This window comes from Arvicola amphibius, chromosome 11 (genome assembly GCF_903992535.2).
Source record: "Arvicola amphibius chromosome 11, mArvAmp1.2, whole genome shotgun sequence".
Lineage (NCBI taxonomy): Eukaryota > Metazoa > Chordata > Mammalia > Rodentia > Cricetidae > Arvicola > Arvicola amphibius.
The window spans coordinates 75,233,713-75,248,796 of record NC_052057.2 but is presented as its reverse complement, the minus strand read 5'-3'; the positions used below and the strand labels follow the sequence as shown (position 1 = coordinate 75,248,796).

Below are 15,084 nucleotides of genomic sequence, written 5' to 3'. Positions count from 1 at the left end.
GTATGAAAACCAAGTCAGCACTTGATAGCTGTCTGGTGTCTTAGTTCTCTTCTGCTGCTCTGGGAAGAATCTGGCAACAGTGACTTGAGGAAGAAACAGTCTACTCTGGACCACAGTTCAAAGGTACAGTCCATCATAGTAAGTCAGTACAGAGAAACCTGATCACATCAAACAGGAAACAGGACTGAGGAATTTTGTTACTGCTTAGCTACCTTTCTCCGCAGTCCTGACTCTCATTTAGAGAATGATGTCACTACAAAGGGTGGGCTTTCTGTAGACAGAAGTTTCTGTCCCGCCTGGTCCCACAGCCATTCAGTCCCAAAGAAACACAGAGGCTTATGTTAATTATAAACTGTTTGGCCTATTAGCTCAGGCTTATTACTAACTAGCTCTTCCAACTTAAATTAACCCCTAATTCTTATCTATGTTTAGCCAAGAGGCTTGGTACCTTTTCTCAGTAAAGCACTCTCATCTTGCTTCCTCTCTGGCTGGCTTGCAACTGTGTCTCTGATTTTCTTCTTCCCAGAATTATCTTAGTCTGATCACCCAGCCTATACTTCCTGCCTGGCTACTGGCCAATCAGCATTCTATTAAACCAATATAAGTGACAAATCTTTACAGTGTGCAAGAGCATTATCCCACAGCAGCCTTCCACTTCAATTACTACAATCAAGACCACCTGCACAGGCATGCCCAGAAGCCTGTCTCTCAGGTGAGTCTAGATTTTGACAAGCTGACAATTAACACTAGCCATCATAACTGTGAACCACTTTCTTTTTGCATTCTTTACAACTGCCAAGGTATGAAAGCAACCTGAGTGCCCACAATGAATGGATAAAGGCAGCGCATCCCTTCTCCCTCCCTCCCTCCCTGTCCCCCTCCTCCCCCCTCTCCCTTTCTGTCTCACACACACACTGGAGTACGAGTCATCTACATCCATAATTATTAGCCATCCACGAAGGGATGGCTCCATAGTTGTGAGAACTTATGACTCTTGCAGAGGACACAAGTTTTTTTCCTAGCACCCACATTACTCATAAGCATCTCCAACTCCAGTTCCAGGGGATTCAATGCTCTCTTGTAGTCTCCGTGGGTTCTTGCATTCACATGGTACACTTAAACTCATGAAAGCTCTCACACATACAAATAAAAAAAATAAAAGGTAGCATTTGCAAGGATATTGAATGGAATCAGAAGTTACATGAAGCATACTAAGTCAGACTTTGAAAGACACATTTTTCTCATGTGTAAATTTCAGTTCTAAAGACATCAAAGTAGAGAATATACAGTAACTTAATAAAATTCAATTTGGGAGAAAGGTAATGGCTCACTGGTGAGAACCAGTGACTAAGGTTGCAAAGGAGAGTACAGTGACTTTATGCTGTGCCAACATATTTTTAACATGTTAGAAATGTAGTGTATGCTTCTTACCCAAGCACATACACATAAACACACCCCAAAACAAACAAAATCGAGAATAGACCAAAAGGTGTGAACCTTTACTTACATAGCCTATACTGCAGGATGAAGGTTGCTTTTTACTAAGCAATCTAAAATAATAGTTTGTTATTTCCGTACTATTTTAAAGAAAAAGGAATCCTACATAAGACTATCAATAAAGGATAAGGATGAAATATTAACCCTATGGTAGACTGCTTCTGTAACAGTGAGATATTACAACTGAGCCTTGCAGAAGTATAGACTAATGCTTATCGAATCTGTAAAAAACTAGGTTGGAGGCTAAAGCCCAGGGTCAACTCAATGCTAGACAAGCATCCAGCAACCTTAGGACCTTTCCTGGGATTAAAGCAGAAAATGATTTCTAAAGCCTAATACTAAAATTAAGTCTGGTGGACCTGGCATGCTAGCACACATTTAATCCCAGCACTCAGGAGGCAGGAGCAGGTGGATCTCTGTGAGTTTGAGGCCAGTTAGTCTACATAGAGTTCTAGGATACACATACACAAACCCTGTCTCAAAGATTTAAAAAGAAAAATCAGTCTAATTGAATAGAACGAGAACAGTCATGAAAATAAGAGTTGACTCTAGTGGGTAAGGCTTGTGCAACATTGAAAGGGCCTGAAGCTCAAAGTCTGAAAATCCGGGTATCATAGGGAACATGTGGTCTCTTTCCACACTGAGGACCCTGTTTATTCACTTTTTTCCCTGAACCTAATGCCTCCAGATATGGAGTCTCACGTCTAACAGACACCTAAGCTCCAGACATGCTTGTGCTGTGGCAGTAGAGCTACACTGGAGGCTTAGCAGGACCTGAGATGCAGACTGCTTCCGACAAAAGATGACAGACTGCCTAGGTTAGAGTCCTGACTCACTAAATCTGTCTCCTATTTTCCTGCCTATAAAATGCTAATTTAGTAATACATCCTTACCTTGCCTTTTAAAGACTAGATAAGGAAATATGTGTACTTTTATCGGAGTGCCTGGCACACACAATTTGTTGCATGCCTCTCCTGAGCATGGCTCTACCATACATAAAAACTCAAGAGTTGCATGGAGGTGGAATCCAAGCACTCAGGAGACAGGCGAGCGGATCTCTGAGTCTGACGCCAGCCTGGTCTACAGAACAAGTTCCAGAACAGCCAGGGTTAATAGAGAAACCCTGTTAAAACAAACAAAAACCCTTGGACTTTACACAAATGGTGGCAGTGGGGGTTAGAACTTACCTACACAAAAGTAACTGAGATTCTGACACCAAATTGAACTTGGGCTTGAGCCTAGGCATGCACGTGACCACATAAAATTCCATCAGACCTACAGTTAGAATTAGAAGCAGACCATATATTTTTGGTAAGAGTATCAAGCACTGAGTATAGTGATGCATGCCTGCCACTGCAGCTTTCAGGACCAGGAATTCAAGGTCATCTTTGTCTACATAGCAAATTTAAAGCCAGTTTGGGGTATATGAATTCTTGCCTTAAAAAAAAAAAAAAAAAAAGAGAAAGGAAAAAAAAAGGCATCACAAAAGTGATTGCAGGATTCTTTCTACCATTCTTTCACTATAATTACTGTGACTTCTTTTAATCTGTTGGTGTAATTTATCAGTATCCTATAAATTTGCTTTTAAAAGTAAAGTTGGGGGAGGGGGGCTAGAGAGATGGCTCAGAGGTTAAGAGCACTGGCTGCTCTTCCAGAGGTTCTGAGTTCAATTCCCAGAAGCCACATGGTGGCTCAAAAACATCTATGATGAGATCTGATGTCCTCTTCTGGCCTGTAGGCATACATGTAAGCAGAACACTGCATATATAATAAATAAATCTAGAAAGAAAAGGATGGATGGACGGACAGATGGACAGTTTTGGACCATGTCTGGGTTCATAGCCATACCACAGCCATGGTGTGTTGATGCCCATGGTTCCTGATACCATCAAAGGCCAAGCTGATGCAATGGGTCTAGACAGCCACCTGGAGCCACACTGGTATCTGAGGGCCAATCTGGGTGGCCTGTACTGCCACTTGGGGCCATGGTGACATTCAAGTGTGAGTGGGGTCCTATTGCCATTGAAGGGCATGCTGATGCCCAGGGTCTGAACAGCCACCTGAGACCATCTTGGTGTCCAAGGGCAATGCTGCCACCAGGGTCATACTGACTGGACAGCCTGTGTTGCCACTGGGGCTGTGGTGATGTCTGGGTTGGTGGTCCTGCTGTAGATGGGATCTATGATGCCTCCCATGGCCCATGTTACCACAGGGAGTCAGTCATAGGAACCTTGTGTGTTGAAATTCAAGGGCTGTGCTGAGCTGGCCCTACCCTTCATTGCCCTGGGATAGCTGGCCCTGTCTCTAGCTGGACACTGCACCAGGAGAGCTGGCTCCTGCACCTGGGAGAAATGGCCCCACCCCTCACCACGGGGCATAGTAGAGCTGGCTTGGATGGCACGGGTCTAGGAGAGCTGGCTCCACATTTCACCTGAGGGGGCAGTCTCGGGAGCCCAGCCTGACCAGCTCAGCTACCACCCAGACCCACGTCCTAGGCCTTGGGTTGGCCCACCCTAACATCTGCGCCATCTAAGGCCTGCTGAAACAGGGGCTGGTCCTGCTGACGGTAGCCACAGGATCCCCATGACTCAGGGCAACAGCGGGATACCCAAGAGGAGTTTTGGTGAGGGTTCAGTGATGGTGGTGTGCAGAGAACTTGAACAGACCCATGACTGGACAAAGGTATAACACATAACACACCACAGCTCCCACTCCAACAGGACGAATGAAGAGATGTTGGAGAGATGAGAAAGACAGAGCAGCAAGTGGTCTGGTTTGGTTTTGAAATAACTGGGGGGTGGGGAGTTTCCTTTGGGAGGGGACGCTGCAGTTGTGAGGGGCAGATGTGGAGGCACAGAAGGTGACAGGATTGGGATGCATGATGTGAAATTCCTAAAGAATTAATAAATTACATTATAAAAAATTTAAAATACAATTTTGCCCATTTGAGACTTACAGAAACCTTCTATGAATAGTACAAAAGCTCTTGCATACGAGCCCTTAAATGTTAGCATTTCTGATACTTGCTCTGCCACTTCTCTTCTCCACAAATTTCAGCATCTAAAAGGAGGGAAATCCTGGCAACAAATAAAAGAATTCAAGGTAAAATTTTAGATAAAAACCATAGACGGCCAAACAAAGACTCTTGAGTAGATGTAGACAGATAAGTCAAAGCTAGTATTGGTCATCTCCTGAGATTCAAGAGACTAATGAGATGGCTCACAGCAGGGAAAGCTATGCCTGATGACCTCAGTTCATACTGGGAACCTCCATGATGGAAGAAGAGGTGACTCCCAGAAGCTGTCCTGACTCAACATGTGTGCCTTGGTCTATGTGCACATCTAAGGGAAGTGGGGAGTGAATCAATGTCAATGAGACATTTGTGTTACATGGCCAGTAGCAACAATTTCACTGAATACTGTAAATACTTTTTTATAAAACATTTTATAAAATGTTTTTATATAACGATTCTGTGAACTATCCTGTGAAGAAATTTACCTTCATTTTGCTATACAGTTCAGGATTAAATTACTGTCTAGTCTTACGTAGCTAGCAAGTTATAAGAAGCAACTTTTATTCTCCTTTAACAACTCTTTAAAATAAAAATAAGGGTAGCACTAAAGCTAGAACACAAGCCTCTACAAGAATCTCTAGAAAACCAAATTCAAAAGTATGACAGAGAGCAAGTGCACTGATTCTAGCTCTGGTTTCCTCCAGCTCAGCGGTCCACAGAGATGCACAGCACTGACCAGGAGACGCAGCTGTGGAATGAAGACCGTGCAAACTGCTGAAGAGCCTCCTACAGGTACATACCTACAACCCTGACATTCAGGAGGTGAGCAAGTTCAAGGTTAATGTAGGTCAAATACAAGGTTCCGGTCAGCTTGGACTAGATAACAAGAACCTGTCTCAATAATCTGAGTACTAATATCCCTGGGCTGGACAAATAGCGCAGTGGTTAAGAACATGTATTGTTCTTATAGAGGACTGAGCTCAACTCCCAATACCCATATCAGACAGCTCACAACTGTCTATAACTCCAGCTCCAGGGACCAGACACTCTTCTGACCTCAGGTATGTGCATATAGAGAGACAGACATGTACAAATAAATAAATAAATAATATTTTAAAAATACAATATCCACTCAATTTTCATTGCTATTTTATTATTTTACAATATATTTCAAAAACTGCCATTATAGTTGTCTTGACTCTTCTGAGAGCCCTGGGATAAAGAAACACCTAGACACACACAAACGTCAGTTTCAAATATCAACTGTCCTGAACCATCACGACCAAATTGCTATAACTTTTAAATAAATGTGTGATAATGCAAAATGAAAAATGTGTTAAAATAGAAAGTAAACTTTGCTTTAATGACTGTAGAAAGGAGGTGGTTTGTTGTTTTGTTTTCAACACATCCAATTCTGGCAGCAAGTAATAGTGTGTGTTAGCCACGTGCCCTGAAAATTTCTGTTTTCTGCTTGTGCGTATCACTTAAATCCGAGACGAGACATGTAGAAAAATGCTCTAAATACCTTCAACACCTTCATTCCAGAAAGCCACGATTTTAATAAACTCAAAAGCTCTCATGGGCCATAGTATTTTATGATTATTTTTCCCTGGTAACACTGGCTGGTTTCAACCAGAATGCAAGGAAGCCCTCCTGAGTCCAACCTCACTTCACATTCTTCAAGGAGCAAAACAGCAGCCCTACATGGTGATGGCGATACATGTCGGTTTCTTCCTGTTAGTTTTTAATGTTGACATGAAAACGGATTTAGCTCAATTTCTACAAAGAAAACATTAGTTGTCAAATATTTCAGAATCTTAAGAACACATCACATACATGTAATTCAGTCCACAAAAAAACCAAAACCATGTCTGTATTTACGTATCTTACCTTCACTGAAGTCTTTTTTTTTTCTTGGCTAAACATGAAAAATAAGACTGAGTGACCAGTGCTGGCTTGCTTTCTCTATGAGCAACAATTTGGATCTTGTTTCATTCAGTTTGGTGCAGTATTTTCTTAAAAACCACAAAAAGGCAATAAAAGGAAACATCTCTGGGATAGGCATGTGCTAGGTGTTTATGTCTGGACTGCGGCATTTGAGGCATCCAACTCTGTTTTCAAGTTTTCAGCTCTTTAAACTATTAGTTATTACTTTCTCGCCAGGTTGTGGTGGCGCGTGCCTTTAATCTCAGCAAGGCCAGCCTGTCTACAGAGTGAGTTTCAAGACAGGGCTATACAGAGAAACCCTGTCTTGAAAAAACAGATTTAAAAAACAAAAGCCAAAACAAACCAAAACAAAAAAAAAGCCCTATTTTCTCTAGCAGGACACAGTGGCATCACAGGGTAAGGCTGCCCATAAGATCACAGTGGACTGAATTCTCAAGAGCCACCTAACCTAAGTGAGCAGGAATCAACAGAGCCATGCATGGTCACATTCAAATTCTCCCAAAAGCACTTTGCTGCTGTTCATGTCCCCATTGTCTTAACTGGCTTATGGTAGCCTTGTTAAAATTATATCAAGTAAGATTGTACAGTTTTTGTAGCACTTTTTTAAGGTACTGCTATATTCAAATTAATATAATTCTGTTTGCAAAATGTCATTAATAATGTCCTTTCTATAAACATGGTTGGCAAAATAAAAAAGGCACAGAAGGGGGCTAACTAGGTATGTTTTCAACTTTCAGAGAAGGGTACCAAAGCATATGTCATGTATCATTCATGAAGAAAAGCTGCTAAAATATTCGGTAATTCATGCACAACTTGAGCTATGCGAAACTTCTCTTCAGAAAGCTCCTGAGGCTGGAGGAGAGAAGGAGTTCTTCTAGTCACATGCTCCATGGATAACAGAATATAAAGCTGCACGTACATTTGGTTCTAACAGTGGACCCATGTTTTTCAAAAAATAGTGAGGCAATTAAGCAAAGGAAAACAATACCAAAATACCTTCATAAACCATTCCACCTGCAGCCTCTGTCCTGTTTACCATTCGGTGGGGAAAATGTCCAATAAAATGTAAAATGCAGCATACGTAGTCATGTAATCTAGAGACTTCCCATGATAATCTATTGCGAATTGCACTTGACAGTTCACCACAACAATGGAAAGCTGGCCCCCTGGTGGTTTGCACAGTCCTTGAGCCCCAAACTGAAGTTGAAGTCACCAGTAAAATGATCTGGATAAAAAGTTTGCAGCTGTGCTCAACCAGCTGGCTCCACCGTCGGGGTGTGAGCCGACCCGGGACACTGCCTTGTCCTGTTCCTTTGTGGGACTCTCGTCCTCTGGCAGGTAGTCAGGCAGCTCTGTGTTCTCTTCCACTTCCACAGGGGCATCTTGGAATGGGACCAGCATCTGACACAGAGAAGCATGAAGAGCCATTACTAACCCACCATAACATGACACCATCCATGACCTAAGTCACATCCTCATCTTAAACGTCATCTTCATCCTGAGACTCTCAAAGGCTCTGTGTCTTCTAGCGTTTTCTTCTTGCAGGACAGTCTAAGAACTGAGCATGCCATAAGCACATAGGAGACAGCAGCTGCAATCTATCGGGGTTCTAGGGCCGAAGTAGTAACTTGTGTCTAGACAGGGCCACTCTGAACTCCCAGAGTCCCACAAAGCTGCTCGTCTTTGGAAACCAAAGCTCACAGCTTACAGTCGATACCCTCTCCGCAACACAGATCTAGAGTGCACCATATTAGCTTGTGCAGAGAATATGCTTTTATTGTCTTGGATTCACAAAACTAGCTCAAGTTAGAAAGTACTCAATATCAATGTAAGGAACTGTCCTATCCTTAACATATACAATCTGCATCACATCTCCACCGAGTTCAGAGATTCTGTTAGTACATTCTGAACTTCACAAAAGATCTCTCTATACTACTAAGACAGAAATCAAGATATACCACATCCTTATATTTCATAACTATTCCTCTAGGAATGTTATAATCCACTAACCATAAAAAGTAATCAAGAGTCCCAGTCTGGTAAGGGTAAAATAAAATGCAAGCTTTACCTCTTCCCCACTTTCGCCTTTCACAACTTGCTGGGCTTTCATGACCTTAGTTGATGCTATTGCTGACGCCAAAGCCTGGGATGAAAGGATAAAGGGACAATTCTGAATGAGGACTTGCTTGGTCGTAACTTCACGCACATTCAGCTGTTGAAAGTACTGACCTCTGCCTTCAAATCTGAACGGATTCGCACCACACATCTTTGAACAGCCATTTGAAAAGTAAAGCTAATAACACCTTTAATTTTTAACAAAGCCTCTTCACACAGATTTCTTCGAGACTGAAAAAGTAAAAAGCAAACTGTTATTAAAACAGGTAGAGAAAATAAATCAACTTGAGCCATACTGAACCATTCATTGGCGCCAACTCTGTCACTGTAAAAGACCACAGAACCAATCACACAAACCTACATGGCAAAGCCTACCGCACACAGGCTGTAAGGCATGGATGCTACACTAAGCTTCCACAACAGTTTATTCCACACTAGACACTGCAGGAAACTGAATATTGCTGGTACTTGCTTGTTTACCTAAACATATCTAATCTTACGGTGCCACAGTGACATGTGTGGTCCACGGCTGACAGAAACATGAAACATTGTTACATGTTATTTGCAAGGACTAGAAAAGGAAGCAAAGTTACAACACGACAGTAATTCTTGGCATATTTCAAACTTCAATATTAATATGCAGTGTTAATAACGGTCACCCAATGCATAACAAAGAACTCAAGAACAGAAAAGTAGAGGCCATCAGCCATTTTTGTTACGTTCTACTAAGACAGCCACATTCCTTTACTTACAGATCCTCTGACTTCAGTTCATCTAAGGCAGAGTTGGCACAATTACGACAGAGACCATATGGTGTACTAAAACATTCACTCCCTGGCCCTCTATTCTAGTCTAAAAATCTCTAGGCTTAAGCTAGAATTAAAAGTATTCAGTGTTTGAATCACTGTCCCTTATAAATATTATGTCCTCCTTATTAATGGCATGTGATATCAAGAATTATCAATATTCTCTTTGGGTTTTCATCTTCCTCTGCTGGTACCCACATGGTCTCTGCTACTAAAGCAGGGCACTAATCATCCCGTCTCTAATGTCACCAAATCTTATCTATTTGTTTCCTCTTATCCCCACAGCCCAGTACCTGTAATCCATAAACTGCTTTCTGCTTCAACCCTTGGGAGACATTCTAATCACTTCAGCAATATTTTGATTTTTTGGTCTTACTGTACACTGGCCTATACTTTTTTGTAAGTAGTTACTTTGAGTATGTGATGTATATGGAAGGAGAGGGTGTATAAGCATGTATGTATTTGTATATGTGCACCTAGGCATGCATGGAGTATACAAGGGATATAATAGGTATCCAGTTTTATCACTCTCTTATTCCTTTGTGACAAGACCTTTCACTTAACCTGGAGATAAGGTGTCAACCAGCAGGTTCCAGCAATCCTCTGTCTCTAGCCCCACAGAGCTGGGTTTCAGGCATCTGTGCAACCATGCCTGGCTTTGTACATGCGTTCTGGAGATTTCAATGCAGGTCCTCATGATTGCACACCGAGAACTCTATCCACTGAGCTATCAGGTCCTCAGGACTGCACACCGAGTATTCTTACCCACTGAACTATCAGGTCCTCAGGACTGCACACCGAGGATTCTTACCTACTAAACTAGCTCCCTAGCCCCTTTGGATTTCTGTGTTAGCTTTAAAAAAGTAACTTATTCATAGTCAACAAAATGAACAAGGCCTACTAGAGATACTTCATGTATATTAAGGTATTCCATTTCATCAATTTTCATACAGCAGAAATTTTCTAGAAATTTTTTGGACTTTCGTAGCTGTTAACTTATTTGATCCTGTCACAGGTTAAAAAGGATGTAAAAGTGCCCTCCGCTAACACACACAGAGACAGACAGACAGACAGACAGACAGACACAGACACACACACACACCTACTGAACCTCAAAAAATAATAGAAAAACCTTAGCTTTAAGCCTTAAATAAACCAGCAGAAAAGGTTGTGGCGGTCCTTAGAAAGTCTGCCTGGCATAGGTGAAAAGGTGAGTGGAGAATTACCAGTTTAAGTGTCCACCCCTTAGGGGAGGAAGAGAGGAGAGTGGAGAAAAACACATAATGCAATAAAAACAATTTAAAAAGAGTAAAAGAAAAAAGTGTGTCTACCCCTGAATATATAATATATAAGTTCTCCTGAAATTATCTCAAACTCAAGTCACATATACTAAATTAGGATTAAACAATTAAAATACAGACAAAACATTATTTAAAAAAAACAGTGGTGCTTAGACACTGGAAACGTAACGTCTCTGGTGAGCTCCCCATCGTGCAGAAGGCTTAAGGTCCAGCACAGCATGCTGAACTGATATTGACCTTGGCTGTTAACCTGACTGGACTGAGAAGTGCCCACAGATTAGGATCACCACAAACTTCTCTAGTGCTTTATGGAGCCCATTCTCTTTGGAGGAAGACTTTGCTCGGCCTAGATACAGGGCAAAGACCTTGGTCCTGCCTCACAGTGCTATGGCAGACTTTGCTGATTCCCCATGGGCAGGCTTACCCTCTCTGAGGAGTGGATGTGGGGGTGGTGGAAGGAGAGGGAGGAGCAGGAGGAAGAGAGAGAGTGGGAACTGGGATTGATATGCAAAATGAGAAAAGACTGTTTTAAAATTTAAAAAGAGTCTAAAAAGTTGGTTCTTAGTCCCAGCACAGCAGCACAGTGCTCTGATCACCGCACACTGCACTCCTAAGGCAGAGGACTAGCCATGCCTGAGTTCAAGGTCAACCTAGGCTATAAAGTGAGACCAGATCTCAAAACAAAGGAACAAAATTCAGAACCAGTGAACGTCACAGGGGGAAGAGTGCCTGTCACCAAGCCTGACACCCCGAGTCTGCTTCTGAGGACCACATGGTGGAAGAAGAGAACCGCCTTCTGCAACTTGTCCACTGAAATGGAATAAAAAAAGAACGGAATAAAATAAGAAACGGAAGAAAAAAGAACACCTGGTTCTTTGAAAAGATCGATGAAGTTAACAAACATTTACCTTCCAAGAAAAGCCAACTGCTAACCTCAGGAATTAAGAGGGAAATATGAATGCCAACCTTACATATAGTAAAAGCTAAGGCTAAGCTAAGGCTAAGTCTTCTCTACCCAGTCTTGGGATGAAAGTGTTTCAGATGTGGGAGTCTTTCCCAGATTTTACAGTTTTATGTAAACTACACTTGTCAAACACCTCAAATTCAAAAATTATGAATTCTTAGCGCTGGAGAGATGGCTCAGCAGTTTAGAGCAACTATTGCTCTTTCAGAGGGCCCACGCTCAATACTACTTGTAGATAGTTTACAATCATTCATAAACTCCAGTTCCAGGCGATTCAGTGCCAGTCTCTAGTACACATATACACGTGCATGCAAAACAGTCATACACATGAAATAAAATCTAAAAATCTAAAGTGAAATTTTAAAATTAAAAATTGTTCAAACTCCAAACCTTTCTGAGTATCATATTGAAATTTAAAAAAAAAAGTTTTGGATCTTAAAGCGTTTCAAAATGTGCATTCTGGATCAAGGACACAGCCTATACAAATACTATGAATAACCACATGAAACATATTATGACATCAACAAAATGTACACAATACTACAAAGACATAGACAGCCAAAACTTAATAAAAAAAGAAAAAGATGAATAGAAAAGTAAAGAGATTCAATTAATGGTCAAAAAGCTGACCACAAAGCAAAGTCCAGAGCCAATGACTTCATTGATAATTTCAACAAAACGTATAAAAGGGGGTTGAAGAGACAGCTCAGGGGTCAAAGTGCATCTACTCTAGCAGAGGACTCACCTTCAATACAAGCACCCACGTAATTCAGAGAATTCAGCAATAAAAGACCACTTAAAACTGGTCAAAGAACAAAGAGGAAATGAGCATTTCCCTCAAATATAAATCTGAAATAACTTAAAATACATACACAATAACCCCAATCCAACCACTACAAAGCTGACTAATCCATCTCTAGAATGTTGTCAGGAAAGTGTGCATCGGAGCATCTGAGGGGTACTTTCAGTCCTCTGGGCCAGCTGGGGGAACTGCTGAGATACAGAATCGTGTGGTCACAGCACATAATCTGACAGTTCACTAAAAATTAAACATACAATTACCATATGCCTGAGCAGTGCCACTAGGTAAATACCCAAGAGGATGTTAACATGTGCTTAAAAACAACAATAAATGTCTAAACATGCTCCTAGCAGGTTTCTAAGAGCCAAAGGTAGAAACAATTCACCTGTCTATCAGTTGATAAATGGATAAGCGAAGTACCATACATCCACGAGATGAAATATATACAAAGAAGTGGGTGTGCAAATACATGCTACAACACCAATGAGCCCTCAGATCTATGCTAACCATAGATCCTTTCAATGCCTACAGGACCTAGTGGTGTCTGTCTATCTCATGTCTAACATTAGAAGCTATACCTCATATCTACATAAATCATGCACAGCTTTAATTAGACCTGTCTGCTTCCTGCATGTCTGTCAGTTCAGGTGTTCCATTGCATATTCTTTAAGCCTTCTATTAAGAGCACGTACATTTAAAACTGTTATGTATGCTGATTAGCCCGCATCTTTAGCATAAGATGTCCCTTTTGTCAAGAGGATAAAATTTTAATATTGCAACTTTTTCTTAGAGAATGTTACAGTGACTGTAAAGAAAGTAGTGATACAACTTCTCTTGCCATCTTATGAAGCACATCTTTAAATCTTACCGTATCATCGAGACCATCTATCTGCAAAACTACTGTTTTGGCACGTTTGTTTGTAGTTCCCAGGAAAAACTGAGCTTTCCTTCGACGTGAATTCACTTCATTAAAACTATCACCATCAGCCATACTGGAGGACTGAAGGATGTCATAGATTTCAGAGGCCAGAAGTTTTGTTTCTCCTGGCGTTGTAGTCCTTGAAAAGAAATGCATAGTCACTTTTGCTGATTCTGTTATTTTACTTCCCAACTTCAGTGAGTTTGTTTACTTCATACTGATATCTTATTCAACAGAAAAGCAACACTAATCAGTCTCAGAATTGGGAGTGTGGTTCAGATGGCAGAGCTCTTGCCCAGCAGGCTTGGAGCCCTATATTTCCAGCAGAACACAAACAAGGTGCAGTGACTCTGCTGTAACAACAGCACTCAAGAGGTAGGGGCGAGAGGATCAGAAGCTCAAGGTCCTCCTTGACCACACCATCTCGAGATCAGTCTAATACAAGACTCTACTTTAAGGATGAAAAGGAAAGAATGAGGAAAACATCAAGTCAGTATAATCTTCATGCAACTTTTCACACAGTCCAGGTTAACTTTCTCTACCTCACTGTGATGTGTGAATGAAAACGGCCCCAACTGGCGCACAAGGAGTGGCACAATTAGGTGTGGCCTTGTACGTCACTGGAAGCAGCTTTGAGGTTTCAAGGGCTCAAGCCAGTCCCAGTGTCACTTTCCCTTCCTGCTGGGCATCTTTAATCCCAGCACGTGAGAGGCAGAGGCAGGTGGATCAGTGAGTTCAAGGCCGGCCTGGTCTAGAGTGACTTCCAGGACAGGCTCCAAAGCTACACAGAGAACCTCCGATTCAAAAAACCAAAAGAAAAAAAAAAAGATGTAGAATTCTTAGCCATGAGGATAATGGACTAACCATCTAAACTGTAAGCAGCCCCAGATTTCCCTTAAGAGCTGCTGTGGTCATGGTGCCTCTTCACAACAACAGAAACCCCTAACTAAGACACTCATAATGAGCTACCATGCCTGGCTAGGCTGTAACAATCTCCTAATTTCATTTAAAACATGATTCATTGAGATTCAGAATCTATCCTAGCATGGTTCAAAAGTACATTTAATTAAAATCATTAAATAGGAAACCAAGTAAATAGGTCAGGTTACCAAATTTTTCTGCTACCACAATTATTGCTCAAACCATCTCTTTTCTATCGATTCAGGTAGCCTATTTTTAAAGCTGAACTGTAGAGGCAGAGAGCCGCAATGAAGATATTTTTTGATGTCTGAAAAAAATTCTAATGAGATGGAAACTGCTGGCAAGCATATTAGCAATGCCATCTAAAGAAATATTAACAGAACCAGGAAGACAGCTCACCAGGGAAAGCCTGTGCCACGCAAGAGTGAGAAATGGAGTTGGATCCCCAGCCCCCACGGAAATGCCAGGCAGCATGAGAGTCTGCCTGTAATTCTAACATAAGCAGGTAGCAATGGGCTAGGCTAACTAGACCAGCTGCATTAACAGAGCATTCAAATGCAGATGTTTCTAACGCTTATTTTGGTGAACAGAAGTGACTTTCCTCAAACTTGAAAGGGGAGTTAGGATAAAAACAAAAAAACACGTAAGAAACTTGAAAGGGAATGAGACCTACAGAGACCAAATAAACTGCAATGTCTTATCAATCACTGTATCTCTACTACTGAAAAGGCTGAGGGACCAAATTAGAATGAGTATGTAAAAAAAATGTTTTATTGTTAGTGGAACAATTACCATACTA

At 41.4% G+C, this 15,084-nt stretch overlaps 1 protein-coding gene across 1 annotated transcript in view; it reads right to left on the bottom strand.

The window, feature by feature from the left end:
• Positions 1 to 5,642: 5,642 nt before the first annotated feature.
• The window catches only part of Armc1 (armadillo repeat containing 1), a 28,257-nt gene continuing 18,815 nt past the window's right edge, over positions 5,643 to 15,084 (bottom strand). The window contains exons 4-7 of the mRNA XM_038348141.2: positions 13,314 to 13,503; positions 8,687 to 8,803; positions 8,526 to 8,600; positions 5,643 to 7,858 (exon numbers count right to left, since the gene is read on the bottom strand). Of these exons, the coding sequence (XP_038204069.1) occupies positions 7,667 to 7,858; positions 8,526 to 8,600; positions 8,687 to 8,803; positions 13,314 to 13,503 (574 nt within the window). The 3' untranslated portion in view covers positions 5,643 to 7,666. The remainder of the gene's footprint in view (positions 7,859 to 8,525; positions 8,601 to 8,686; positions 8,804 to 13,313; positions 13,504 to 15,084) is intronic.